This window comes from Oncorhynchus mykiss, chromosome 32 (genome assembly GCF_013265735.2).
Source record: "Oncorhynchus mykiss isolate Arlee chromosome 32, USDA_OmykA_1.1, whole genome shotgun sequence".
Classification (NCBI taxonomy): Eukaryota; Metazoa; Chordata; class Actinopteri; order Salmoniformes; family Salmonidae; genus Oncorhynchus; species Oncorhynchus mykiss.
In genome coordinates, this window is record NC_050572.1 from 205852 (window position 1) to 233481 (window position 27630).

The following is a 27630-nucleotide window of genomic DNA, read 5'->3' on the forward strand; positions in this document are numbered from 1 at the left end:
ACTGTCAAACACACCAAAATGTGACTTGCAACTACAAGAAAATACAGAGATTTACTGTACCTTTTTCTGCTACCTTTTTCTGCTACCTTTTTCTCTTCATGGGCTCTGCTCCATCGTCTCTATGATGTAATCTAACAGTGTGGATGAGATACTGTCTGACAGAAGTACTTTTCCTCATACAAAGGATGCTGCTGAAACAAGCAACTTGTCATTTAAAAAACGTCAGTAAATGTCTTGAGTTCAGTAACTGTTTTATTCAAACCGTTATAACATGGCCATAGAGCTTAATAACATGGTCATATTATATACCCTTATAACATGGTCGTAACATGGTCATAATATGGGTTGTACAATCCAAGCCAGCTGTAAAAACATCATGTAAATGTCTAATAGTTGTTGGCTTCATTTCTCAAATATGTGTGAGTAAATGGATTCAAGTTGTCCCTGAATGAATAATTCTGACAAATTAGTGTTGGTCGCTTAATCCGACATACTTGATCCCACATACTTGATTTCCCTCATACTTGATCCCACATCGTTACAAGGCTGTAATACGAACTCTAGTCACCAGAAATGTAGATTTTAGATTCAAGCAAATATTAATAAGCATTTATAAGTTACTTTGAAGCAATTATCTAATGAATGTTTTATAAACAATGCTAATAATACAACTAAATACACAGGAAGTAGAGTATTTACAGAGGAAAAAGGCACAGTGATGACCGATTGATCCTGGTCACAGAGATCAGCTGGTCTGCAGCTTGGCAACAGGCAAGTGGTGTGTATATATTGTCATCCTCTCTCGCTTTCAAATTAGGACATTCATGCAGATTCTTCATCCACAACAATGGGAAGACCGGCTTCTTTTCCCTGACTAGGGGCTAAAATGCAAGCGAGGGAAATCATATTAGAATGGGTGGACATTCAAGAAATATGAAGCAACAAGTTCACTTTGTATTTCATGTAAATAACCCTTCTCACCTCGTTGCAGTTGTATCGGCCTCTGCTGTGACCTCAGCTGCTTTTCAGGAGCAAGAACAAACACAAAACAGTCATCAACCTACATTCACTAATCGTTATGTATTGTGAAAAAAGTGTTAAGAGGCCTGGAAGGGTAATCCTGAAATACATCCGGAACTACAAAAGCTGCAATGTCCCTTTTCTGCTGTTTGAAGTCAGTGTAGGGCACCTTATTTGTAGTGCACTACTTCTGACCAGGGCTTCCTAGGTTTGGTTTGGCACTACTTCTGACCAGGGCTTCCTAGGTTTGGTTTGGCACTACTTCTGACCAGGGCTCCCTAGGTTTGGTTTGGCACTACTTCTGACCAGGGCTTCCTAGGTTTGGTATGGCACTACTTCTGACCAGGGCTCCCTAGGTTTGGTTTGGCACTACCTCTGACCAGGGCTTCCTAGGTTTGGTATGGCACTACTTCTGACCAGGGCTTCCTAGGTTTGGTATGGCACTACTTCTGACCAGGGCTCCCTAGGTTTGGTTGGGCACTACTTCTGACCAGGGCTCCCTAGGTTTGGTATGGCACTACTTCTGACCAGGGCTTCCTAGGTTTGGTTTGGCACTACTTCTGACCAGGGCTTCCTAGGTTTGGTTTGGCACTACTTCTGACCAGGGCTCCCTAGGTTTGGTTTGGCACTACTTCTGACCAGGGCTTCCTAGGTTTGGTATGGCACTACTTCTGACCAGGGCTCCCTAGGTTTGGTTTGGCACTACCTCTGACCAGGGCTCCCTAGGTTTGGTATGGCACTACTTCTGACCAGGGCTCCCTAGGTTTGGTATGGCACTACTTCTGACCAGGGCTCCCTAGGTTTGGTTTGGCACTACTTCTGACCAGGGCTTCCTAGGTTTGGTATGGCACTACTTCTGACCAGGGCTTCCTAGGTTTGGTATGGCACTACTTCTGACCAGGGCTCCCTAGGTTTGGTTGGGCACTACTTCTGACCAGGGCTTCCTAGGTTTGGTATGGCACTACTTCTGACCAGGGCTTCCTAGGTTTGGTAGTGCACTACTTCTGACCAGGGCTCCCTAGGTTTGGTTGGGCACTACTTCTGACCAGGGCTTCCTAGGTTTGGTATGGCACTACTTCTGACCAGGGCTTCCTAGGTTTGGTAGTGCACTACTTCTGACCAGGGCTCCCTAGGTTTGGTATGGCACTACTTCTGACCAGGGCTTCCTAGGTTTGGTATGGCACTACTTCTGACCAGGGCTTCCTAGGTTTGGTTGGGCACTACTTCTGACCAGGGCTTCCTAGGTTTGGTTGGGCACTACTTCTGACCAGGGCTTCCTAGGTTTGGTATGGCACTACTTCTGACCAGGGCTTCCTAGGTTTGGTTTGGCGCTACTTCTGACCAGGGCTTCCTAGGTATGGCACTACTTCTGACCAGGGCTTCCTAGGTTTGGTTTGGCACTACTTCTGACCAGGGCTTCCTAGGTTTGGTATGGCACTACTTCTGACCAGGGCTTCCTAGGTTTGGTATGGCACTACTTCTGACCAGGGCTTCCTAGGTTTGGTTTGGCACTACTTCTGACCAGGGCTTCCTAGGTTTGGTTTGGCATTACTTCTGACCAGGGCTTCCTAGGTTTGGTTTGGCACTACTTCTGACCAGGGCTTCCTAGGTTTGGTATGGCACTACTTCTGACCAGGGCTCCCTAGGTTTGGTATGGCACTACTTCTGACCAGGGCTTCCTAGGTTTGGTTTGGCACTACTTCTGACCAGGGCTTCCTAGGTTTGGTTTGGCACTACTTCTGACCAGGGCTTCCTAGGTTTGGTTTGGCACTACTTCTGACCAGGGCTTCCTAGGTTTGGTTTGGCACTACTTCTGACCAGGGCTTCCTAGGTTTGGTATGGCACTACTTCTGACCAGGGCTTCCTAGGTTTGGTATGGCACTACTTCTGACCAGGGCTTCCTAGGTTTGGTTTGGCACTACTTCTGACCAGGGCTCCCTAGGTTTGGTTTGGCACTACTTCTGACCAGGGCTTCCTAGGTTTGGTATGGCACTACTTCTGACCAGGGCTTCCTAGGTTTGGTATGGCACTACTTCTGACCAGGGCTTCCTAGGTTTGGTTTGGCACTACTTCTGACCAGGGCTCCCTAGGTTTGGTTTGGCACTACTTCTGACCAGGGCTTCCTAGGTTTGGTAGTGCACTACTTCTGACCAGGGCTTCCTAGGTTTGGTATGGCACTACTTCTGACCAGGGCTCCCTAGGTTTGGTAGTGCACTACTTCTGACCAGGGCTCCCTAGGTTTGGTTTGGCACTACTTCTGACCAGGGCTCCCTAGGTTTGGTTTGGCACTACTTCTGACCAGGGCTTCCTAGGTTTGGTATGGCACTACTTCTGACCAGGGCTTCCTAGGTTTGGTATGGCACTACTTCTGACCAGGGCTTCCTAGGTTTGGTTTGGCACTACTTCTGACCAGGGCTCCCTAGGTTTGGTTTGGCAGTACTTCTGACCAGGGCTTCCTAGGTTTGGTAGTGCACTACTTCTGACCAGGGCTTCCTAGGTTTGGTATGGCACTACTTCTGACCAGGGCTCCCTAGGTTTGGTAGTGCACTACTTCTGACCAGGGCTCCCTAGGTTTGGTTTGGCACTACTTCTGACCAGGGCTCCCTAGGTTTGGTATGGCACTACTTCTGACCAGGGCTCCCTAGGTTTGGTTTGGCAGGCCGTGAATCATTCTGCACCTCAGAGAGGCTGCATTGCTTTCTGTGTCTCTGTTTCTCTGTGTGTCGCTCTCTGTGTATATCTGTGTATCCCTCTCTGTGTCTCTCTGTGTCTCTCTCTGTGTCTCTCTCTCTCTGTGTGTCTCTGTGTGTCTCTCTCTGTGTCCCTCTCTGTGTCCCTCTCTGTGTCTCTCTCTCTGTGTCTCTCTGTGTGTCTGTGTGTGTGTGTGTGTGTCTGTGCGTCTCTCTGTGTCTCTGTGTGTCCCTCTCTGTGTCTCTCTCTTGTGTCCCTGTGTGTCTCTCTCTGTGTCTCTCTCTCTGTGTCCCTGTGTGTCCCTGTGTGTCTCTCTGTGTCTCCCTGTGTGTCTCTCTGTGTCCCTGTGTGTCTCTGTGTGTCCCTCTCTGTGTGTCCCTCTCTGTGTCTTTCTGTGATTCTATACTGAACCACTGGTTCAATTCAACTATATACATAATTTGGACACACCTACTGATTCAAGGGTTTTTCTTTATTTGTACTATTTTCTACATTGTAGAATAACAGTGAAGACATCAAAACTATGAAATAACACATATGGAAACATGTAGCAACCAAAAAGGTGTTAAACAAATCAAAACATGTTTTATATTTGAGATTCTTCAAAGTAGCCACCCTTTGCCTTGATGACAGCTTTGCACACTCTTGGCATTTTCTCAACCAGCTTTTTTTTTTAAATTTCACCTTATTTAACCAGGTAGGCCAGTTGAGAACAAGTTCTCATTTACAACTGCGACCTGGCCAAGATAAAGCAAAGCAGTGCGACAAAAACAACACATGGGATAAAGAGTTACACATGGGATAAACAAACTTCACGAGGTAGTCACCTGGAATGCATTTCAATTAACGGGTGTGCTTTGATAAAAGTTAATTTGTGGATTTTATTTCCAATTGAGATGGTTTGGGATGGGTTGGACTGCAGAGTGAAAGAAAGCAGCCAACAAGTGCTCAGCATATGTGGGAACACTTTCAAGACTGTTGGAAAAACATTCCAGGTGAAGCTGGTTGAGAGAATGCCAAGAGTGTGAAATGCTGTCATCAAGGCATAGGGTGGCTACTTTGAAGAATCTCAAATATAAAATATATTTTGATTTGTTTAACACCCTTTTGGTTACTACATGATTCCATATGTGTTATTTAATAGTTTTGATGTCTTCACTATTATTCTACAATGTAGAAAATAGTCAAAATAAAGAAAAACCACGAGTTCTATTCAACTATATAAGGTCTGCTGGCCCACTGGTTCTATTCAACTATATACTGGCCCACTGGTTCTATTCAACTATATACTGGCCCACTGGTTCTATTCAACTATATACTGGCCCACTGGTTCTATTCAACTATATACAGGCCCACTGGTTCTATTCAACTATATACTGGCCCACTGGTTCTATTCAACTATATACTGGCCCACTGGTTCTATTCAACTATATACAGACCCACTGGTTCTATTCAACTATATACAGACCCACTGGTTCTATCCAACTTTTCCTTTATCGGTCATATTATTGGTACTTTGCATTAGACAAATACACTATCAAAATGCGCAGTACATGTGACTTGTCAGTCATTTGCATTGGGACTCACTAAGTAAATTGACAAGATTAGTAATGACTTCCATCACCATCCAGGGTCAGTGAGGGATCATGTTAGTAATGACTTCCATCACCATGGAACCTCTAGGGTCAGTGAGGGATCATGTTAGTAATGACTTCCATCACCATGGAACCTCTAGGGTCAGTGAGGGATCATGTTAGTAATGACTTCCATCACCATGGAACCTCTAGGGTCAGTGAGGGATCATGTTAGTAATGACTTCCATCACCATGGAACATCCAGGTGACAGACATATTTTATTTTATTTTTTACCTTTATTTAACTAGGCAAGTCAGTTAAGAACAAATTCTTATTTTCAATGACGGCCTAGGAACAGTGGGTTAACTGCCTTGTTCAGGGGGCAGAACGACAGATTTGTCAGCTCGGGGTTGCAACCTTCTGGTTACTAGTCCAACGCTCTAACCACTAGGCTACCCTGCCGTCCCTAAAGACCTATTCCTTAACCCTGGTAACAGACCTATCCCTAACCCTGGTAACAGACCTATCCATAACCCTGGTAACAGACCTATCCCTAACCCTGGTAACAGATCTATCCATAACCCTGGTAACAGACCTATCCATAACCCTGGTAACAGACCTATCCATACCCCTGGTAACAGACCTATCCATAACCCTGGTAACAGACCTATCCATAACCCTGGTAACAGTCAGGGTAATGAGACAGCCGAACAGGGGAAAGTCTACATAGATGAATATTCACCTGGGCTCCTAGCTAACTGTGTTCAGGGGGTCACTGAGGATTACAGTAGGCTAAGTGGAACACTTATCAGGTTACTGTTGATCATTGGCAGTACATTAACATTGTGTACTTGGTCTTGTCAATGGGACAATAGAGAGGGTCATTACACCTTGTTGTTGGATTAATACTGTAAGGGACGTATTTCCAGTCAGACAGGTTAAAGCCTAAAGTCTCTGACTAAAAAGCTATTTCAACTGAGATCATGTGTTTTTTTGTTGTAAAGGACTAGGCTTTATCTGTGTCTGGTGAAACTATCCTAATGTGTTTTTACAGCTGCTTGAACAAACAGGTATTACATCCTTATCAAAACTGTCACGCATTCACAACTGATCCATGTCCATCCTGAAACAGGCCTCCTGTGTGCCGTGAGCAGATATGAGGCCAGCAGAAAGGTGTGATTTGCATTGGAGATAGAGGAACATGATCATGTTGGTTTTGAACAGGCCACTTTGGCTGCGTTTACAGAAGCAGTCCAATTCTGATATTTTGCCCAATTATTGGCAAAAGAGCTGATCAGGTTGATCAAAATACCAATTAGTGGAAAAATATGACAATTGGGCTGCCTGTGTAAACACAGCCTCTGACTGTCTGTCTGTGCCTACAGTACGCACCTGGGTCCTGGGCTGCAGGGGGAGGCTCTGGAGAGCTGGCTGGCTGCTCGGGGGAAGTGGCTGCTGCAGGAGCATCGGCTGCAGGCTGGGTCTCACTCTGGGCCGGGGTCTCCGCTGCAGGGGCTGGGTCTGTGGTGTCTGCAGGAGCCTCGGCTTGGGCTGCAGCCGGAGCAGACTGGGCCTCCCCTCCTGTGGCTGCTACGGTCACTGTGTGATCTGGGATGGTCTCACTGTCCTCCGCAACCTTACCGTTCTCATTAGCCGCCCCTGGCAGTGGAACACAGAACATCAGCCACATGCTGGGAGCTCAAGGATTGGTCAATCAAGCAATACTTTTATCAATAAAATGTGATTTATGTAGCCCTCAACAAGAACACAAAGTTTTTACATTTTACCTTTATTTAACTAGGCATGTCAATTCAGGACAAATTCTTAATTTCAATGACGGCCTAGGAACAGCATGTTAACTGCTTTGTTCAGGGGCAGAAAGACAGATTTGTACTTTGTCAGCTGGGGGATTCCTAGCTACGGTTCCTAGTCCAACGCCTTAACCCCTAGGCTACCCTGCCACCACAAAGTACTTTACAGTAATCTACATCAATTGAAATATTCAATGTTTGATAGACAAGCTCAACGGTTACAACAATAGACAATAACGGTCACTCCCCTCTACCTTACTGTGAGAAGTAGGCAATTATATAATTATATAGCAACCAGCAGTGTTAGAACAGTGTCATAGGGTCTGAATGGTGTCTATAACGTGATGACTAGGACATGGCTTCAGGTCATGATTAAGTAGCCGTGAAACTGGCAAACAATGCTTCACCTCATAGCAACACCAAACAATCACAGCTCTTTCTCAGTCAACAGCCCAGCTAGTGTAACACGGTTGGTTATGTTTCCACTTGACACTGTAGAAATATGTATTTCATGTTCATGTATTCCTATTGGTTGGTTGAATTAACATATCAATGAGATATTATGCAGATAGCGGGAGACCTCAAACTTAAATTCTACCTTGTCTGATATTGACATGCAATTTTTTCTATTTAACCTTTATTTAATTAGGCCAGCAGCATACCACCCTGCATACCACCCTGCATACCACCCTGCATACCACCCAGCATACCACCCAGCATACCACCCTGCATACCACCCAGCATACCACCCAGCATACCACCCAGCATACCACCCAGCATACCACCCTGCATACCACCCTGCATACCACTGCTGGCTTGCTTCTGAAGCTAAGCAGGGTTGGTCCTGGTCAGTCCCTGGAAGGGAGACCAGATGCTGCAGGAAGTGGTGTTGGAGGGCCAGTAGTAGGCACTCTTTCCTCTGGTCTAAAAAAATATCCCAATGCCCCAGGGCAGAGATTAGGGACACTGCCCTGTGTAGGGTGCCATCTTTCGGATGGGACGTTAAACGGGTGTCCTGACTCTCTGAGGTCATTAAAGATCCCATGGCACTTATTGTAAGAGTAGGGGTGTTAACCCTGGTGTCCTGGCTAAATTCCCAATCCAGCCCTCAAACCATCAAGGTCACCTATTAATCCCCAGTTTACAATTGGCTCATTCATCCCTGTAACTATTCCCCAGGTTGTTGCTGTAAATGAGAACGTGTTCTCAGATAACAGATAAATAAAAAATTAGGCAAGTCGGTTAAGAAACATTTATATTTACAATGACGGCCTACACCGGACGACACTGGGCTAATTGTGCTCTGGGACTCCTGGTCACGGCCGGTTGTGACACAGCCTGGATTTGAACCAGGGTGTCTGTAGTGATGCTTCTAGCACTGAGATACAGTGCCTTAGACCGCTGAACCAGGGTCTGTAGTGACGCCTCTAGCACTGAGATGCAGTGTCTTACACCGCTGAACCAGGGGTCTAGTAGTGACGCCTCTAGCACCGAGATGCAGTGCCTTAGACCGCTGAACCAGGGGTCTAGTAGTGACGCCTCTAGCACCGAGATGCAGTGCCTTAGACCGCTGAACCAGGGTCTGTAGTGATGCCTCTAGCACCGAGATGCAGTGCCTTAGACCTCTGAACCACGGTCTGTAGTGACGCCTCTAGCACTGAGATGCAGTGCCTTAGACCGCTGAACCAGGGTCTGTAGTGACGCCTCTAGCACTGAGATGCAGTGTCTTAGACCTCTGAACCAGGGTCTGTAGTGACGCCTCTAGCACTGAGATGCAGTGCCTTAGACCGCTGAACCAGGGTCTGTAGTGACGCCTCTAGCACTGAGATGCAGTGTCTTAGACCTCTGAACCAGGGTCTGTAGTGACGCCTCTAGCACTGAGATGCAGTGTCTTAGACCTCTGAACCAGGGTCTGTAGCGACGCCTCTAGCACTGAGATGCAGTGTCTTAGACCTCTGAACCAGGGTCTGTAGTGACGCCTCTAGCACTGAGATGCAGTGCCTTAGACCGCTGAACCAGGGTCTGTAGTGACGCCTCTAGCACTGAGATGCAGTGTCTTAGACCTCTGAACCAGGGTCTGTAGTGACGCCTCTAGCACGAGATGCTGTGCCTTAGACCGCTGAACCAGGGTCTGTAGTGACACCTCTAGCACTGAGATGCAGTGCCTTAGACCGCTGAACCAGGGTCTGTAGTGACGCCTCTAGCACTGAGATGCAGTGTCTTAGACCTCTGAACCAGGGTCTGTAGTGACGCCTCTAGCACTGAGATGCAGTGTCTTAGACCTCTGAACCAGGGTCAGTAGTGACGCCTCTAGCACTGAGATGCAGTGTCTTAGACCTCTGAACCAGGGTCTGTAGTGACGCCTCTAGCACTGAGATGCAGTGTCTTAGACCTCTGAACCAGGGTCTGTAGTGACGCCTCTAGCACTGAGATGCAGTGCCTTAGACCGCTGAACCAGGGTCTGTAGTGACGCCTCTAGCACTGAGATGCAGTGCCTTAGACCGCTGAACCAGGGTCTGTAGTGACACCTCTAGCACTGAGATGCAGTGCCTTAGACCGCTGAACCAGGGTCTGTAGTGACGCCTCTAGCACTGAGATGCAGTGTCTTAGACCTCTGAACCAGGGTCTGTAGTGACGCCTCTAGCACTGAGATGCAGTGTCTTAGACCTCTGAACCAGGGTCAGTAGTGACGCCTCTAGCACTGAGATGTCTTAGACCTCTGAACCAGGGTCTGTAGAGACGCCTCTAGCACTGAGATGTCTTAGACCTCTGAACCAGGGTCTGTAGTGACCCCTCTAACACTGAGGTGCAGTGTCTTAGACCTCTGAACCAGGGTCTGTAGTGACGCCTCTAGCACTGAGATGTCTTAGACCTCTGAACCAGGGTCTGTAGAGACGCCTCTAACACTGAGATGCAGTGTCTTAGACCTCTGAACCAGGGTCTGTAGCGACGCCTCTAGCACTGAGATGTCTTAGACCTCTGAACCAGGGTCTGTAGAGACGCCTCTAACACTGAGATGCAGTGTCTTAGACCGCTGAACCAGGGTCTGTAGTGACGCCTTTAACACTGAGATGCAGTGTCTTAGACCTCTGAACCAGGGTCTGTAGTGACGCCTCTAGCACTGAGATGCAGTACCTTAGACCGCTGAACCAGGGTCTGTAGTGACGCCTCTAGCACTGAGATGCAGTGCCTTAGACCGCTGAACCAGGGTCTGTAGTGACGCCTCTAGCACTGAGATGCAGTGTCTTAGACTTTTTCTGAAATTACAATGCAAAAATCTTGTATATTGCACCTTTAACCATTAGTTGAGAAAATGCTAAACTGACTCAAGATCAGCATCTAGGGGCAACTTTACCCTACTCCTTGACAAGACAGCTAAGGTTATGACAAGGTTATTATAAGGTTATATTCAATGTTATTATGTTATTGCAATGTTATTATAAGGTAATCACAACGTTATCATATTATTACAATATTATTATAAGGGTATCACAATGTTATTTTAATGTTATCACAATGTTACTATGAGGTTATTAAATGCTATTATAATATCACAATGTTATTATTAGGTTATCAATGTTAGCATAGTTACTATGTTATTACAATGTTATCACAATATGATTACAATTCTGCTATTACAATGTTATTACAATGCTATTACAATGTTATCATAATGTATCATTATGATATTACAATGCCTTTGTTCCCTTGGACTGTAATGATATCAAAGTCTAACCCTAACTCGTATCCTATTATCCAAGATGGCGTAGCAGTCGGACGTGTGTTTTGTCTTGTCCCGTGAAAATAATCGTTTTCCTAGTTTTTTTCCATATGTATTTCGTATATATTTTAATCTCACTTTCCATCTACGGACTGAATATACTCTCCTGCAACTCGCCTCACCCAATGTGGTATGGATCTGATATTTTTTATACTAGATCCGGAACCCCCATCAGAAGCTAGCCAGCTAACTAGCTACTAGCTAGTAGTCAGTTAGCCACCGCTAGCGGTCTTCACCGTTAACTCGGACACCAACCAGCCTCAGCTCGGTTAATACCTGCCAGTCTGCACAGCGCGATATCAACCTGGAGCATATCGGACAGCTTTTTCTCTACCACATCTCTGGATTCCTACCGCAAGCTCTGGATCATTATACCGGATCATCGCAGCTCGCTAATTCTTGGGCTACAATACCTCTTTTGCCAATTGGCCTGGACCCTTTATTGCCGACACGGAGCCCCACCGATCCATCACGACTGGTCTGCCGACGTAATCGTCCGAGGTGGTTTCAACAGGCTTTTTCCCGTTGCGACATCACAAAAGACCCATCTGCTGGCCCCGGCCCTCACCTGGCATATCTGGTGCCTCCAGAGACGCAACCTCTCTCATCGTCATTCAATGCCTAGGTTTACCTCCACTGTACTCACATCCTACCATACCCTTGTCTGTACATTATGCCTTGAATCTATTCTACCACGCCCAGAAATCTGCTCCTTTTATTCTCTGTCCCCAACGCACTAGACAACCAGTTCTTATATCCTTTAGCCGTACCCGTATTCTACTCCTCCTCTGTTCCTCTGGTGATGTAGAGGTTAACCCAGGCCCTGTAGCCCCCAGTACTACACCTATTACCCAGGCGCTCTCATTTGTTGACTTCCGTAACCGTATAAGCCTTGGTTTCAAGCATGTTAACATCAGAAGCCTCCTCCCTAAGTTTGTTTTATTCATTGCTTTAGCACACTCGGCCAACTCTGATGTCCTAGCCGAGCCTTAGGAAGGCCACCAAAACCGACAAGATAGAACTGCAGAGATAGCCTGCAGAGTTCTGTCATACATTCCAAGTCTGTGCACAAACAATTTGTGCTTCTACTTTTAAATATCCACCTTTCCAGAAATAATTCTCACTGTTGCCGCTTGTTATAGACCCCCCTCAGCCCCCAGCTGTGCCCTGGACACCAAATGTGAACTGATTGCCCCCCATCTATCCTCAGAGTTCGTACTGTTAGGTGACCTAAACTGGGATATGCTTAACACCCCGGCCATCCTACAATCTAAGCTAGATGCCCTCAATCTCACACAAATTATCAAGGAACCTACCAGGTACAACCCTAAAACCATGGGCACCCTCATAGATATCATCCTGACCAACTTGCCCTCTAAATACACCTCTGCTGTCTTCAACCAGGATCTCAGCGATCACTGTTTCATTGCCTACGTCCGTAATGGGTCCGCGGTCAAACGACCACCCCTCATCACTGTCAAACACTCCCGACACTTCTGCGAGCAGGTCTTTCTAATTGACCTGGCCCAGGTATCCTGGAAGGATATAGACCTCATCCCGTCAGTAGAGGACGCCTGGTAGCTCTTTAAAAGTGCTTTCCTCACCATCCTAAATAAGCATGCCCCATTCAAAAAATGTAGAACTAAGAACAGATATAGCCCTGGGTTAACTCCAGACTTGACTGCCCTTGACCAGCACAAAAACATCCTGTGGCATACTGCATTAGAATCGAATAGCCCCGGCGATATGCAACTTTTCAGGGAAGTCAGGAACCAATACACAGTCAGTTAGGAAAGCTAAGGACAGCTTTTTCAAACAGAAATGTGCATCCTGTAGCACTAGTTCCAAAAGGTTTTAGGACACTAAAGTCCCAGAATAAGAGCACCTCCTCCCAGCTGCCCACTGCACTGAGGCTAGGAAACAATCACCACCGATAAATCTACGATAATAGATCATTTCAATAAGCATTTTTCTACGGCTGCCCATGCTTTCCACCTGGCTACCCGAAATTGTTGCAACCCCTATTACTAGCCAGTTCAACCTCTCTTCGTATCGTCTGAGATCTCCAAAGATTGGAAAGCTGCCGTGGTCATCCCCCTCTTCAAATGGCGAGACAATCTAGACCCAAACTATTATAGACCTACAGCTGAAGTCGTACATTTACATACACTCAGGTTGGAGTCATTAAAACGGGTTTTTCAACCATATTTTTGGCCGGTTAGGACATCTACTTTGTGCATGACACACGTAATTTTTACAATAATTGTTTACAGACAGATTATTTAACTTATAATTCACTGTATCACAATTCATTTTTATGCTGATACTGTTATTTACTGTTGTGCCTCGTCTCTTACAAAAGCTTTCCAGAACTTGCAAACTGCTTTTTATACTGTTCAACATGCCTTGTGTCAATTGAAGCTTATCCTCAATGCTGACAAAACTAAACTAATGGTGTTTTCTAATGCAAGAAATAGACCTCTGAACCTTTCACCTGTTACTACCTGTCAGGGCATTGAGATTGAGACTGTAACCTCATATAAATAACTTGGAATTTTAATTGATGACGGTCTCTCTTTTAAATTGCATATTCAACAATTTACAAAAAAAAAAATTGGAGCTGAAATTGGGATTTTATTTTAGGAATAAGGCCTGTTTTTCTTTTGAAGCCAGAAGGAGGCTAGTACCAGCTACATTTATGCCTTTACTAGACTATGGGGATATTTTATATACTGTATGAATGCTTCCGCTCAGTGTTTGAGATCAATTGACACCCTTTACCATGGAGCATTGAGATGTATTTTAAACTGCAAAACCCTTACTCACCACTGCACTTTATATACCAGGGTTGTCTGGCCTTCTCACTCGTAGGCTCAGGCACTGCTATACTTTTATCAATATAGCCATTTTGGGTTTACTAACTTTTTATTTGAGCATTTTTATTGTTCAGAAATGTGTTGGGTACTCTCTTCATTCGCTGGACTTTATCCTGCTAACTGTTTCAAATGTCCCAACTGAATTTGGTAAAAGGGCTTTTATGTCCTCTGTGCCATCGTCTTGGAACACCTTACAAAATACTTTTAAACTGGAAGAATTTGTCCCGATTGGTGTTTTTAAATCACCGATGAAGGATTTTGAGGCTGATTCCCTGACCTGTCAATGTTTTTAATTTGTTTTATACTCTTGTGAATTCAATGGTTTTTACTATATTACTTTTAGTTTTTCATGTTGTCTGTCTGTAATTTTTTTGTAATGACTTAGTGCTGCCTATCTTTGCCAGGGCGCTCTTGAAAAAGAGATTTTAATCTCAATGAGCCTGGTTAAATAACGGTTAAATAAAAAATCCCAGAACAACAGCAAAGGACCCTGTGAAGATGCTGGAGGAAACAGGTACAAAGTATCTATATTCACAGTAAAACTAGTCCTATATCGTCATAACCTGCCGCCCAGCAAGGAAGAAGCCACTGCCTCAAAACCGACATAAAAAAGCCAGACTATGGTTTGCAACTGCACATGGGGACAAAGATCGTACTTTCTGGAGAAATGTCCTCTGGTCTGATGAAACAAAAATATGACTGTTTGGCCATAATGACCATCGTTATGTTTGGAGGAAAAGGGGGATGCTTGCAAGCTGAAGAACCCCATCCTAACCGTGAAGTATGGGGGTGGCAGCATCATGCTGTGGGGTGCTTTTCTGCAGAAGGGACTGGTGCACTTCACAAAATAGATGGCGTCATGATGAAGGAAAATTAGGTGATCTCAAGACATCAGTCAGGAAGTTAAAGCTTGGTCGCAAATGGGTCTTCCAAATGGACAATGACCCCAAGCATACTTCCAAAGTTGTGGCAAAATGGCTTAAGGACAACAAAGTCAAGGTATTGGAGTGGTCATCACAAAGCCCTGACCTCAATCTCATAGACAAATTGTGGGCAAAACTGAAAAAGTGTGTGTGAGCAAGGAGGCCTACAAACCTGACTCAGTTACACCAGCTCTGTCAGGAGGAATGGGTCAAAATTCACCTAACTTATTGTGGGAAGCTTGTGGAAGGCTACCTGAAACGTTTGACCCAAGTTAAACAATTTAAAGGCAATGCTAACAAATATTAATTGAGTGTATGTAAACTTATGACCCACTGGGAATGTGATGAAAGAAATAAAAGCTGAAATAAATCATTCTCTCTACTATTATTCTGACATTTCACATTCTTAAAATAAAGTGGTGATCCTAACTGGCCTAAAACAGGGAATTTTTACTAGGATTAAATGTCAGGAATTGTGAAGAACTGAGTTTAAATGTATTTGGCCTAGGTGTATGTAAACTTTCGACTTCAACTGTCTATCCATCCTGCCCTGCCTTTCTAAAATCTTCAAAAGCCAAGTTAAACAGATCACCGACCATTTTGAATCCCACCGTACCTTCTCCACTATGCAATCTGGTTTCAGAGCTGGTCATGGGTGCACCTCAACCACGCGCAAGGTCCTAAACAATATCAAAACCGCCATCGATTAAAGACAGTACTGTGCAGCCGTATTCATTGACCGGGCCAAGGCATTCGACTCTGTCAATCACCACATTCTTATCGGCAGACTCAATAGCCATGGTTTCTCAAATGACTGCCTTGCCTGGTTCACCAACTACTTCTCAGATAGAGTTCAGTGTGTCAAATCTGGTGGCCTGTTGTCCAGGCCTCTGGCAGTCTCTATGTGTGTGCCACAGGGTTAAATTCTCGGGCAGACTATTTTATCTGTATATCAATGATGTCGCTCTTGCTGCTGGTGATTCTCTGATCCAGCTCTACGCAGATGACACCGTTCTGTATACATCTGGCCCTTCTTTGGACACTGTGTTAACTAACCTCCAAACGAGCATCAACGCCATACAACACTCCTTCTGTGGCCTCCAACTGCTTTTAAATGCTAGTAAAACCAAATACATGCTTTTCAACCGTTTGCTGCCTGCACCCGCCCACCCATCACTACTCTGGGCGGTTCTGACTTAGAATATGTGGACAACTACAAATACCTAGGTGTTTGGTTAGACTGTAAACTCTCCTTCCAGATTCACATTAAGCATCTCCAATCCAAAATTAAATCTAGAATTGGCTTCCTATTTCACAACAAAGCATCCTTCACTCATGCTGCCAAACATACCCTCGTAAAACTGACTATCCTACCGATCCTTGACTTTGCCGATGCCATTTACAAAATAGCCTACAACACTCTACTCAGCAAACTGGATGTAGTCTATCACAGCGCCATCCGTTTTGTCACCAAATCCCCATATACTACCCAACACTGCGACCTGTATGCTCTCGTTGGCTGGCGCTCGCTACATATTCATCGCCAAACCCACTGGCTCCAGGTCATCTATAAGTCTTCGCTAGGTGAAGCCTCGCTTTATCTCAGGTCACCATACCAACACCCACCCGTAGCACACGCTCCATCAGGTATATTTCACTGGTCATCCCCAAAGCCAACACCTATTTGGCCACCTTTCCTTCCAGTTCTCTGCTGCCAATGACTGGAACGAAATGCAAAAATCACTGAAACTGGAGACTTATATCTCCCTCACTAACTATAAGCATCAGCTGTCAGAGCAGCTTACCGATCACTGGACCTGTACACAGCCAATCTGTAAATAGCCAACCCAACTACCTCATCCCCATATGGTTATTTTGTATTTTTTTTGCTCATTTGCACACCAGTATTTCTACTTGCACATCTATCACTCCAGTGTTAATCCTAAATTGTAATTACTTTGCCTCCACGGCCTATTTATTGCCTTACCTCCCTAATCTTACTACATTTGCACACACCCTATATAGATTTTTCTATTGTGTAATTGACTATATGTTTTTTTTATCCCATGTAATTGACTATTCGTTAGTTTAACCCATGTGTAACTGTGTTGTTGTTTGTGTCTCACATGTCCCTGAGAAAGATGAGGCATGCATGTGTATGTTGGGCATTATCCAAACTGCAGTATCAGCACTGTCTAAATCAAGCACTGTCTAAATCAAGTTGGTCTAACACACCATTTTAACCACAGGAAGAAAAGCGAAAAATACCCAGTTAATGATCATATGAAACACAGACCTCACGCTAACACAGATTAACTTCCTCACCCACCACAGCCCATGGTTCCTAGAACAGGAATGTGTGTACAGGGATGTGAAGCCTGGAGGCCAAGACTAAGGGATATGAGACCGGGCATAGCAGTCGTTTGGAAATTGCTTCCAAGGATGAACCAGACTTGTGGAGGTCTACATGAATCTACTAGCAGGAGTATCTACATGAATCTACTAGCAGGAGTATCTACATGAATCTACTAGCAGGAGTATCTAAACTAAGAGAAAAAAAAGAAAAAGAAACATCCTCACTGTCAACTGCGTTTATTTTCAGCAAACTTAACATGTGTAAATATTTGTATGAACATAACAAGATTCAACAACGGAGACATACACTGAACAAGTTCCACAGACATGTGACTAACAGAAATGGAATAATGTGTCCCTGAACAAAGGGGGGGTCAAAATCAAAAGTAACAGTCGGTATCTGGTGTGGCCACCAGCTGCATTAAGTACTGCAGTGCATCTCCTCCTCATAGACTGCACCAGATTTGCCAGTTCTTGCTGTGAGATGTTACCCCACTCTTCCACCAAGGCACCTGCAAGTTCCCAGACATTTCTGGGGGGGAATGGCCCTAGCCCTCACCCTCCGATCCAACAGGTCCCAGACGTGCTCAATGGGATTGCGATCCGGGCTCTTCGCTGGCCATGGTAGAACACTAATGTTCCTGTCTGGTGTCTTGCGAGGACCTGCCTACAACAGGCCTACAAGCCCTCAGTCCAGCCTCTCTCAGCCTATTACGGACAGTCTGAGCACTGATGGAGGGATTGTGCGTTCCTGGTGTAACTCGGGCAGTTGTTGTTGCCATTCTATACCTGTCCCGCAGGTGTGGTGTTCGGATGTACCGATCCTGTGCAGGTGTTACACGTGGTCTGCCACTGCGAGGACGATCAGCTGTCCGTCCTGTCTCCCTGTAGCGCTGTTTTATGAGTCTCACAGTACGGACATTGCAATTTATTGCCCTGGCCACATCTGCAGTCCTCATGCCTCCGTGCAGCATGCCTAAGGCACGTTCACGCAGATGAGCAGGGCATCTTTATTTTTGTGTTTTTCAGAGTCAGTAGAAAAGCCTCTTTAGTGTCCTAAGTTTTCATAACTGTGACCTTAATTGCCTACCGTCTGTAAGCTGTTAGTGTCTTAACGACCGTTCCACAGGTGCATGTTCATTAATTGTTTATGGTTCATTGAACAAGCATGGGAAACAGTGTTTAAACCCTTTACAATGAAGATCTGTGAAGTTATTTGGATTTTTATGAATTATCTTTGAAAGACAGGGTTCTGAAAAAGGGACGTTTCTTTTTTTGCTGAGAATACATTCTTCTACTTGCAGGAGTATCTACATTTATACTAGACCTACACAACTTTTACAAACCATTTGCATTCATGAACAAACATTTGCATTGAATGCACAACTTCACACTAACATCCCTCAGAAACCAACCCCCTCTTTTACACTACTGCTACTCTCTGTTCATCATATATGCATAGTCACCTTAACCATATCTACATGTACATACTACGTCAATCAACCTGACTAACCAGTGTCTGTATGTAGCCTCTCTACTGTATATAGCCTCTCTACTGTATATAGCCTCTCTACTGTATATAGCCTCTCTACTGTATATAGCCTCTCTACTGTATATAGCCTCTACTGTATATAGCCTCCCTACTGTATATAGCCTCCCTACTGTATATAGCCTTTCTACTGTATATAGCCTCCCTACTGTATATAGCCTCCCTACTGTATATAGCCTCTCTACTGTATATAACCTCTCTACTGTATATAGCCTCTACTGTATATAGCCTCTCTACTGTATATAGCCTTTCTACTGTATATAGCCTCTACTGTATATAGCCTCCCTACTGTATATAGCCTTTCTACTGTATATAGCCTCCCTACTGTATATAGCCTCCCTACTGTATATAGCCTCTCTACTGTATATAGCCTCTCTACTGTATATAGCCTCTACTGTATATAGCCTCTCTACTGTATATAGCCTCCCTACTGTATATAGCCTCCCTACTGTATATAGCCTCCCTACTGTATATAGCCTCCCTACTGTATATAGCCTCTCTACTGTATATAGCCTCTGTACTGTATATAGCCTCTCTACTGTATATAGCCTCTCTACTGTATATAGCCTCCCTACTGTATATAGCCTTTCTACTGTATATAGCCTCCCTACTGTATATAGCCTCCCTACTGTATATAGCCTCCCTACTGTATATAGCCTCTCTACTGTATATAGCCTCTCTACTGTATATAGCCTCCCTACTGTATATAGCCTCTCTACTGTATATAGCCTCTGTACTATATATAGCCTCTCTACTGTATATAGCCTGTCTTTTTACTGTTGTTTTATTTCTTTATCTACCTATTGTTCACCTGATACCTTTTTTGCCCTGTTGGTTAGAGCCTGTAAGGAAGCATTTCACTGTAAGGTCTACACCTGTTGTATTCGGTGCACGTGACAAATAAACTTTGATTCGGTTTGAAATCAATACTCAAACCTTAGATCAAAAAAATGCAGATGGTGGGGAAGAGAAAGGCCAGTTTGAGTGGGATGACATTTACTCAGAGCGATGCCATGTACGGAGACAAAATAACCATTCAGGAGGGTGTGGGACCAAAACAGTTCCATTGGCATAAAAGCAGAAACAAGCCCAAGGTGTTCTCTGTGTGGCACCTCAAAAACCAAAGCACAACTATTCTTTCACTCTGTAGTTTGTGCAAGTTGACAATGTCCTTGTTCTGCCTGAGAGGAGTTAGGTTAAAGGAGCCATATGCAAAACTAAGGAAATGTGCCACATGTTCATCTGACCCAGAGAAAGAGATTAGAACATTTCTATGAATGCCAAACAGTGGATATGGATCACTTACAGCAGTGGGAACATTACGTTTATAGCAACACAATGTTTAGCGTATTTGGAGTGTCTGTAATACATGTTCTGGGGTTGATGGTCACTAGATTTATAGTTGCAGTAGCTGCAGTAGTTTATGTGTCGGGGGGCTAGGGTCAGTCTGTTATATCTGGAGTATTTCTCCTGTCTCAGCCTCCAGTATTTATGCTGCAGTAGTTTGTGTCTCGGGGGGCTAGGGTCAGTCTGTTATATCTGGAGTATTTCTCCTGTCTCAGCCTCCAGTATTTATGCTGCAGTAGTTTGTGTCTCGGGGGGCTAGGGTCAGTCTGTTATATCTGGAGTACTTCTCCTGTCTCAGCCTCCAGTATTTATGCTGCAGTAGTTTGTGTCTCGGGGGGGCTAGGGTCAGTCTGTTATATCTGGAGTATTTCTCCTGTCTCAGCCTCCAGTATTTATGCTGCAGTAGTTTATGTGTCGGGGGGCTAGGGTCAGTCTGTTATATCTGGAGTATTTCTCCTGTCTCAGCCTCCAGTATTTATGCTGCAGTAGTTTGTGTCGGGGGGCTAGGGTCAGTCTGTTATATCTGGAGTATTTCTCCTGTCTTATCCGGTGTCCTGTGTGAATTTAAGTATGCTCTCTCTAATTCTCTCTTTCTCTCTTTCATTCTTTCCCTCGGAGGACCTGCGCCCTAGGACCACGCCTCAGGACTACCTGACATGATGACTCCTTGCTGTCCCCAGTCCACCTGGCCGTGCTGCAGCTCCAGTTTAAACTGTTCTGCCTGCGGCTATGGAACCCTGACCTGTTCACTGTGATTACTGTTATTTGACCATGCTGGTCATTTATGAACATTTGAACATCTTGGCCATGTTCTGTTATAATCTCCACCCGGCAGCCAGAAGAGGACTGGCTGGTTCCTCTCTAGGTTTTATCCTAGGTTTTGGCCTTTCTAGGGAGTTTTTCCTAGCCACCGTGCTTCTACACCTACATTGCTTGCTGTTTGGGGTTTTAGGCTGGGTTTCTGTACAGCACTTTGATATATCAGCTGATGTAAGAAGGGCTATATAAATAAATTTGATTTGAATGTTATGGATTGTTCTCATATCTGTTGATAGTGATTGACACCAGACTGGAGGTACAAGGACTGAGGACATGCTGATTATTCACTGTTGTATTGTATTGATGACATTGTGTTGAACACTGTGTGATTCTGTAGCAGCTGACAAAGTCACTGCCTTTTGGTTTAGACATCCTGCAAGACTCTCAGACTGGTGTTTACGGAACACTTGGTGCTGTCTGATTAGGATATTAAGGGCATGTCTCCAAGAGGACAGCTAGACATTTCTCTGCTTCTATGTAGAATCTCTCAAATTGTAATAAAAACAGATATTTGCAAATGCTTTCATTTTTTTTCACCTGGAAAATCCTATTACACATCTTATTAATATAATAGCTATTTACTATCATAGATATTCAGAGAAATGATAACAGTGATAATCTTGTTTTTCATGGTCTGAGAGTCTTTAGGTGCCTTTTGGCAAACTCACTTCGGGCTGTCGTGCATTTTACTGAGGAGTGGCTTACGTCTGGCCACTCTACCATAAAGGCCTGATTGGTGGAGCTGCAGAGATGGTTGTCCTTTTGGAAGGTTCTCCCATCTACATAGAGGAACTCTGGAGCTCTGTCAGAGTGACCATCGCTTTCTTGGTCATCTCCCTGACCAACGCCCTTCCATATCATGTCCAATCAATTGAATTAGGATCACTGCTACTCTAACTTACACGATGCATACAAGGCCCTCCCCCGCCGTCCTATTGGCAAATCTGACCACAACTCCATTTTGCTCCTCCCTTCCTATAGGCAGAAAATCAAACAGGATGTACCTGTGTTGAGAAGTACATGGAAATAAAATAACCGTCATAACTATTTTGAGAACGAACAGCTGACTGAAGATGGGACGGGCGGTCATTCGTATGGTTGAGTCTGTTTCTGCGATAACATGGACTCAACAAAGTGATTCAACTTTGTTGCTCCTTGTTGAAACAAGCAAGGCGTTGTAGAAAACAATTAATAGAATGGGCTTGGAACCTCTAACTCAGGCAATTGGTAAACTCATGGGTACACTCACAATTGCTGCCTTGTAGAGTGGTGCAATCACTTCCATGGTAAAGGACTATTCAATGCTGGTCTGACCAATCGAAAGCCACGCTACAAGATTGTTTTGATCACACGGACTGGAAAATGTTCCGGACAGCCTCAGAGAACAACATCGACCTATACGCTGACTCGAGGAGTGAATTTATAAGGAAGTGTATAGGAGATGTTGTATCCACTGTGACTATTAAAACCTACCCTAACCAGAAACCGTGAATAGATGGCGGCATTCAGGGCAAAACTGAAAGTGCGAACCACTGCATTTAACCATGGAAAGGTGACTGGGATTATGGCTGAATACAAACAGTGTAGTTATTCCCTCCGCAAGGCAATCAAACAAGTGAAATGTCAGTATAGAGACAAAGTGGAGTCGCAATTCAAAGGCACAGACACGAGACATATGTGGAAGGGTCTATAGACAATCACGGACAACAAAAAGAAAACCAGCCACGTCACGGACACCGACGTCCTGCTTCCAGACAAACTGAACACCTTCTTTGCCCACTTTGAGGATAATACAGTGCCACTGACGTGGCCCACTTCCAAGAACTGTGAGCTCTCCTTCTTCGTGGCCACGTCAGTAAGACATTTAAACATGTTAACCCTCGCAAGGCTGCCGGTCCAGACGGCATCCCAAGCCGCGTCTTCAGAGCCTGAGCAAACCAGCTGGCTGGTCTGTTTATGGACATATTCAATCTCTCCCTATCCCAGTCTGCTGTCCCCACATGCTTCAAGATGGCCACCATTGTTCCTGTACCTAAGAAGGCAAAGGTAACTGAGCTAAATGACTAGTAGCACTCACTTCTGTCATCATGAAGTGCTTTGAGAGACTAGTCAAGGATCATATCACCTCCCCCTTACCTGTCACCCTAGACCCACTTCAATTTCAATACCGCCTCAATAGGTCCACAGACGATAAATCGCAATCACACTGCCCTATCCCATCTGGACAAGAGGAATACCTATGTAAGAATGCTGTTCTTTGACTACAGCTCAGCCTTCAACACCATAGTACACTCACACAAGCTCATCATTAAGCTAGAGGCCCTGGGTCTCAACCCTGCCCTGTGCAATTGGGTCCTGGACTTCCTGACGGGCCACCCCCAGGTGGTGAAGGTAGGAAACAACATCTCCACTTCGATGATCCTCAACACTGGGGCCCCACAAGTGGGCTTGATTACCAACAACGTCAAGAGGAGGAGGAGGCGAGGGCACTCGGAGTGTTGTGTCAGCAAAACAACCTCCCCACTCAACGTCAACAAAAGAAAGGAGATTATCGTGAACTTCAGGAAACAGCAGAGGGAGCACCCCCCCATCCATATCGACGGGACAGCAGTGGAGAAGGTGGAATGTTTTAAGTTCCTCGGTGTACACATCACGGACAAACTGAAAGGGTCCACCCACGCAGACAGAGTGGAGAAGAAGGCACAACAGCGCCTCTTCAACCTCAGGAGGCTGAAGAAATGTGTCTTGTCATCTAAAACGCTCACAAACTTTTACAGATGCACAATTGAGAGCATCCTGTCGGGCTGTATCATTGCCTGGTATGGCAACTGCACCGCCCACAACCGCAGGGCTCTCCAGAGGGTGGTGCGGTCTGCACAACGCAACACCGGGGGCACAGTACTTGTCCTCTAGAACATTTACAGCACCCGATGTCACAGGAAGGCCAAAAAGATCATCAAGAACAACAACCACCCGAGCCACTGCCTGTTCATCCCTGCTATCATCTAGAAGGCGAGGTCAATAAAGGTGCATCAAAGCTGGGACAGCGAGACTGAATAACAGCTTCTATCTGAAGGCCATCAAACGGTTAAATAGTCGTCACTAACACAGAAACGCTGCTGTCTACATACAGACTTGAAATCATTGGCCATTTTAATAAATGAATCACTAGTCACTTTAAACAATGCCACTTTAATAATGTTTACATACAGTTGAAGTCGGAAGTTTACATACACCTTAGCCAAGTACATTTAAACAGTTTTTCACAAATCCTGACATTTAGTCCTAGTAAATATTCCTTGGCTTAGGTCAGTTAGGATCGCCACTTTATTGTAAGAATGTGAAATGTCAGAATAATAGTAGCGAGAATGATTCATTTCAGATTTGATTTCTTTCATCACATTCCCAGTGGGTCATAAGTTTACATACTAATTGATTGTATTTGTTAGCATTGCCTTTAAATTGTTTAACATGGGTCAAACGTTTCGGATAGCCTTCCACAAGCTTCCCACAATAAGTTGGGTGAATTTTGGCCCATTCCTCCTGACAGAGCTGGTGTAACTGAGTCAGGTTTGTAGGCCTCCTTGCCCGCACACGCTTTTTCAGTTCTGCCCACATATTGTCTATAGGATTGAGGTCAGGGCTTTGTGATGGCCACTCCAATAACTTGACTTTGTTGTCCTTAAGCCATTTGCCACAACTTTGGAAGTATGCTTGGGGTCATTGTCCATTCGGAAGACCCATTTGCGACTAAGCTTTAACTTCTGATGTCTTGAGATGTTGCTTCAATATAGCCACCTAATTTTCCTTCCTCGTGAAGCCATCTATTTTGTGAAGTGCCCAGTCCCTCCTGCAGCAAAGCACCCCACAACATGATGCTGCCACCCCGTGCTTTACGGTTGGGATGGTGTTCTTCGGCTTGCAAGCCTCCCCCTTTTTCCCCACACATAATGATGGTCATTATGGCCAAACAGTTCTATTACTGTTTCATCAGACCAGAGGACATTTCTCCAAAAGTACAATCTCTATCCCCATGTGCAGTTGCAAACCACAGTCTGGCTTTTTTATGGTGGTTTTGGAGCAGTGGCTTCTTCCTTGCTGAGCGGCTTATCAGATTATGTCGATATAGGACTTGTTTTACTGTGGCTATAGATACTTTTGTACCTGCTTCCTCTAGCATCTTCACAAGGTCCTTTGCTGTTGTTCTGGGATTGATTTGCACCTTTCGCACCAAAGTACGTTCATCTCTAGGAGACAGAACACGTCTCTTTCCTGAGCGGTATGATGGCTGCGTGGTCCCATGGTGTTTATACTTGCGTACTATTGTTTGTACAGATGACCGTGGTATCTTCAGGCGTTTGGAAATTGCTTCCAAGGATAAACCAGACTTGTGGAGGTCTACAATTTTTTTCTGAGGTCTTGGCTGATTTCTTTCGATTTTCCCATGATGGCAAGCGATAGGCACTGAGTTTGAAGGTAGGCCTTGAAATACATCCACAGGTACACCTCCAATTGACTCAAATTATGTCAATTAGCCTATCAGAAGCTTCTAAAGCAATTACATTATTTTCTGGAATTTTCCAAGCTGTTTAAATGCATAGTCAACTTAGTGTATGTAAACTTCTGACCCACTGGAATTGTGATATAGTAAATTATAAGTGAAATAATCTGTCTTTAAACAATTGTTGAAAAAAATGACTTGTGTCATGCACAAAGTAGATGTCCTAACCAACTTACCAAAACTATAGTTTGTGAACAAGAAATTTGTGGAGTGGTTAAAAAAATAGTTTTAATGACTCCAACCTAAGTGTATAGAAACTTCCAACTTCAACTGTATCTTGCATTACTCATCTCATATGTATGAACTGTATTTTATACCATCTATTGCATCTTGCACACCCTGCTTTGTATTTGCTCATCCATATATTTATATGTATTCTTATTCCATTCCTTTACTTAGATGTGTATGTATTAGGTAGTTGTTGTGGAATTGTTAGATTACTTGTTAATTATCGCTGCACTTTCGGAACTAGAAGCACAAGCATTTCGTTACACTCGCATTAACATCTGCTAACCATGTGTATGTGAACAATACAATTTGATTTGATCCTCAGTTTTCTCCTGTCACAGCCGTTAAACTCTGTAACTGTTTTAAAGTCACCATTGGCCCCATTGTAAAATCCCAGAGCAGTTTCCTTCCTCTCCAGCAACTGAGTTAGGAAGGACGCCTGTATCTTTGTAGTGACTGGGTGTATTGATACACCATCCAAAGTGTAATGAATAACTTCATCATGCTGAAAGGGATATTCAATGTCTGTTTATTTAACAGGTATTTTTTAATCACTGCTCGACTGAGGGACCTTACAGATCATTTATGTGTTGGGTACAGACATTAGGTAGTTTTCATAAAATCATACTAAACACTACTACTGCACTCAGAGTGAGTCCATACAACGTATTATGTGACTTGTATTATGTGAAGCAAGTGTTTACTCCAGATCTTATTTAGGCTTGCCATAACAAAGGGGTTGAAACTCTAAAAACATAATGCCACTTTGACATTATTGGATATTGTGTGTAGGCCAGTGACACAACATCTCAATTGAATCCGTTTTAAATTCAGAATGTAACACAACAAAATGTGGAACAAGTCAAGGAGGCACTGTATAAAATAACAACAAAAATTGCGACAAAATTGTGTGACACATTTTTATGTCATCAAAATAATGTGTCAACAATACAAGGATGTTGTATCAATGATATAATGACATTCTAGTATTTGAACTTACCTGTAGTGCTGGTTCCATTGCTTTCCTCTGGTTTAGAGCTGGGCTGTCTGGTGGTGTCCTGCGCTGTTGTCTGGGTACTCGTGGAACAGCCCATCCTGCTTGTCTCACATAGAGGACTGAAGTGGATGAAAATGAGATCCCCAAAGAGCCGTCTGTTGCTCTGATCGCGGGCTTGATACTATTCAAATCAGCAGGACTGAAGGCTATACAGCAGGGATCATCAACTAGAGTCAGCAGCGGGACGCCAGCTGGGGAACCGTGCTATATAGTCATTTCACTGGTCTCCACAATTGCATATTTGCGCATGCCTCGTTTTAAATACACCGGGCAACGGCTTGTTGTGGCAGCAGCAGGTTACCACCAGTGTGATGCCTGCATAGTGTCGATACTGGGCTACAGTCTGCTTGCGGTGTGTTTCAGTACCCAGCAGAGAACAGACACCTACATTATTCAGTGCATGCGATCAGAGAAGGAACGTTGTCTAGCGTGCGTGAGCATTGCACTCTAATAATTGGTCACGTCACTATAGCTGGAAAGCCATCCTGCCCTACCAAGCAAAAAAGCAGTAATTGCAAATTTGGTCGAAAATGTGTTCATGTAATTTTTGCTAAGTTAAATACATGCTTAATAATGTGGACAAGTATCCTGCCTCTATTGTATTGTGTTTTGGAGAAAATAGGGGTCATGTTAGCAGTAACTGTATAAAGTTACTATGAACCCAAGGTAAATAAAAGCCATTTTTCTCAGTTTCACGCTCCGAGGAGTTACTGCCTTTTTGCTTGGTACTTTGTATTTATGTTATTTACATTATTCTCATAGGAATGTGAAGAACGTCAGTTCTTATGTGGTGTATTATTTATTGTTAAAGGGTGGAAAATATGAATGGATGGGCTGTTTATTCAACCAATTAGGATGCATATAGTAAAGTAAATGTGTGACATTTTAGAGAAATATTTGACTTCTGAATGTTTCGGTGTTTGGAAAAATAATACTTTATCAAGTTCCATAACATCAAATATTTTGTTCAAATCATAAAGTTATTATACAGAATAGAGACAACAGCGTCACCCCGTGGGGCTCCGGGGTTGTGTATG

At 44.3% G+C, this 27630-nt stretch overlaps 1 protein-coding gene across 2 annotated transcripts; it reads right to left on the minus strand.

Annotated features, from left to right (window-relative positions):
- Positions 1–234: 234 nt before the first annotated feature.
- On the minus strand, positions 235–27002 carry si:dkey-284p5.3 (uncharacterized protein LOC557830 homolog). 2 transcript variants are annotated; one of them, XM_036970856.1, is made up of 4 exons: positions 26537–27002; positions 6679–6945; positions 982–1021; positions 235–881 (listed from the first exon to the last, which is right to left on the minus strand). In XM_036970856.1, the coding sequence occupies exons 1-4, from the start codon at positions 26628–26630 to the stop codon at positions 875–877; spliced, it is 408 nt and encodes a 135-aa protein (XP_036826751.1). In that variant the 5' UTR covers positions 26631–27002; the 3' UTR covers positions 235–874. The 2 variants fall into 2 exon arrangements, with proteins under 2 accessions (XP_036826751.1, XP_036826752.1); XM_036970857.1 differs by having other exon boundaries at positions 982–1018; positions 26537–26995.
- Positions 27003–27630: the final 628 nt, after the last annotated feature.

Excerpts from the sequence above, each read along its gene's own strand:
- si:dkey-284p5.3 (XM_036970856.1), bottom strand. The coding sequence starts at position 26,630 with ATGGGCTGTTCCACGAGTACCCAGACAACAGCGCAGGACACCACCAGA. Across the intron at positions 6,946-26,536 it reads CAATGGAACCAGCACTACAG|GGGCGGCTAATGAGAACGGT; the intron begins GTAAGTTCAAAT and ends TTCCACTGCCAG. Across the intron at positions 1,022-6,678 it reads CCCTGCAGCCCAGGACCCAG|CAGCTGAGGTCACAGCAGAG; the intron begins GTGCGTACTGTA and ends GCTCCTGAAAAG.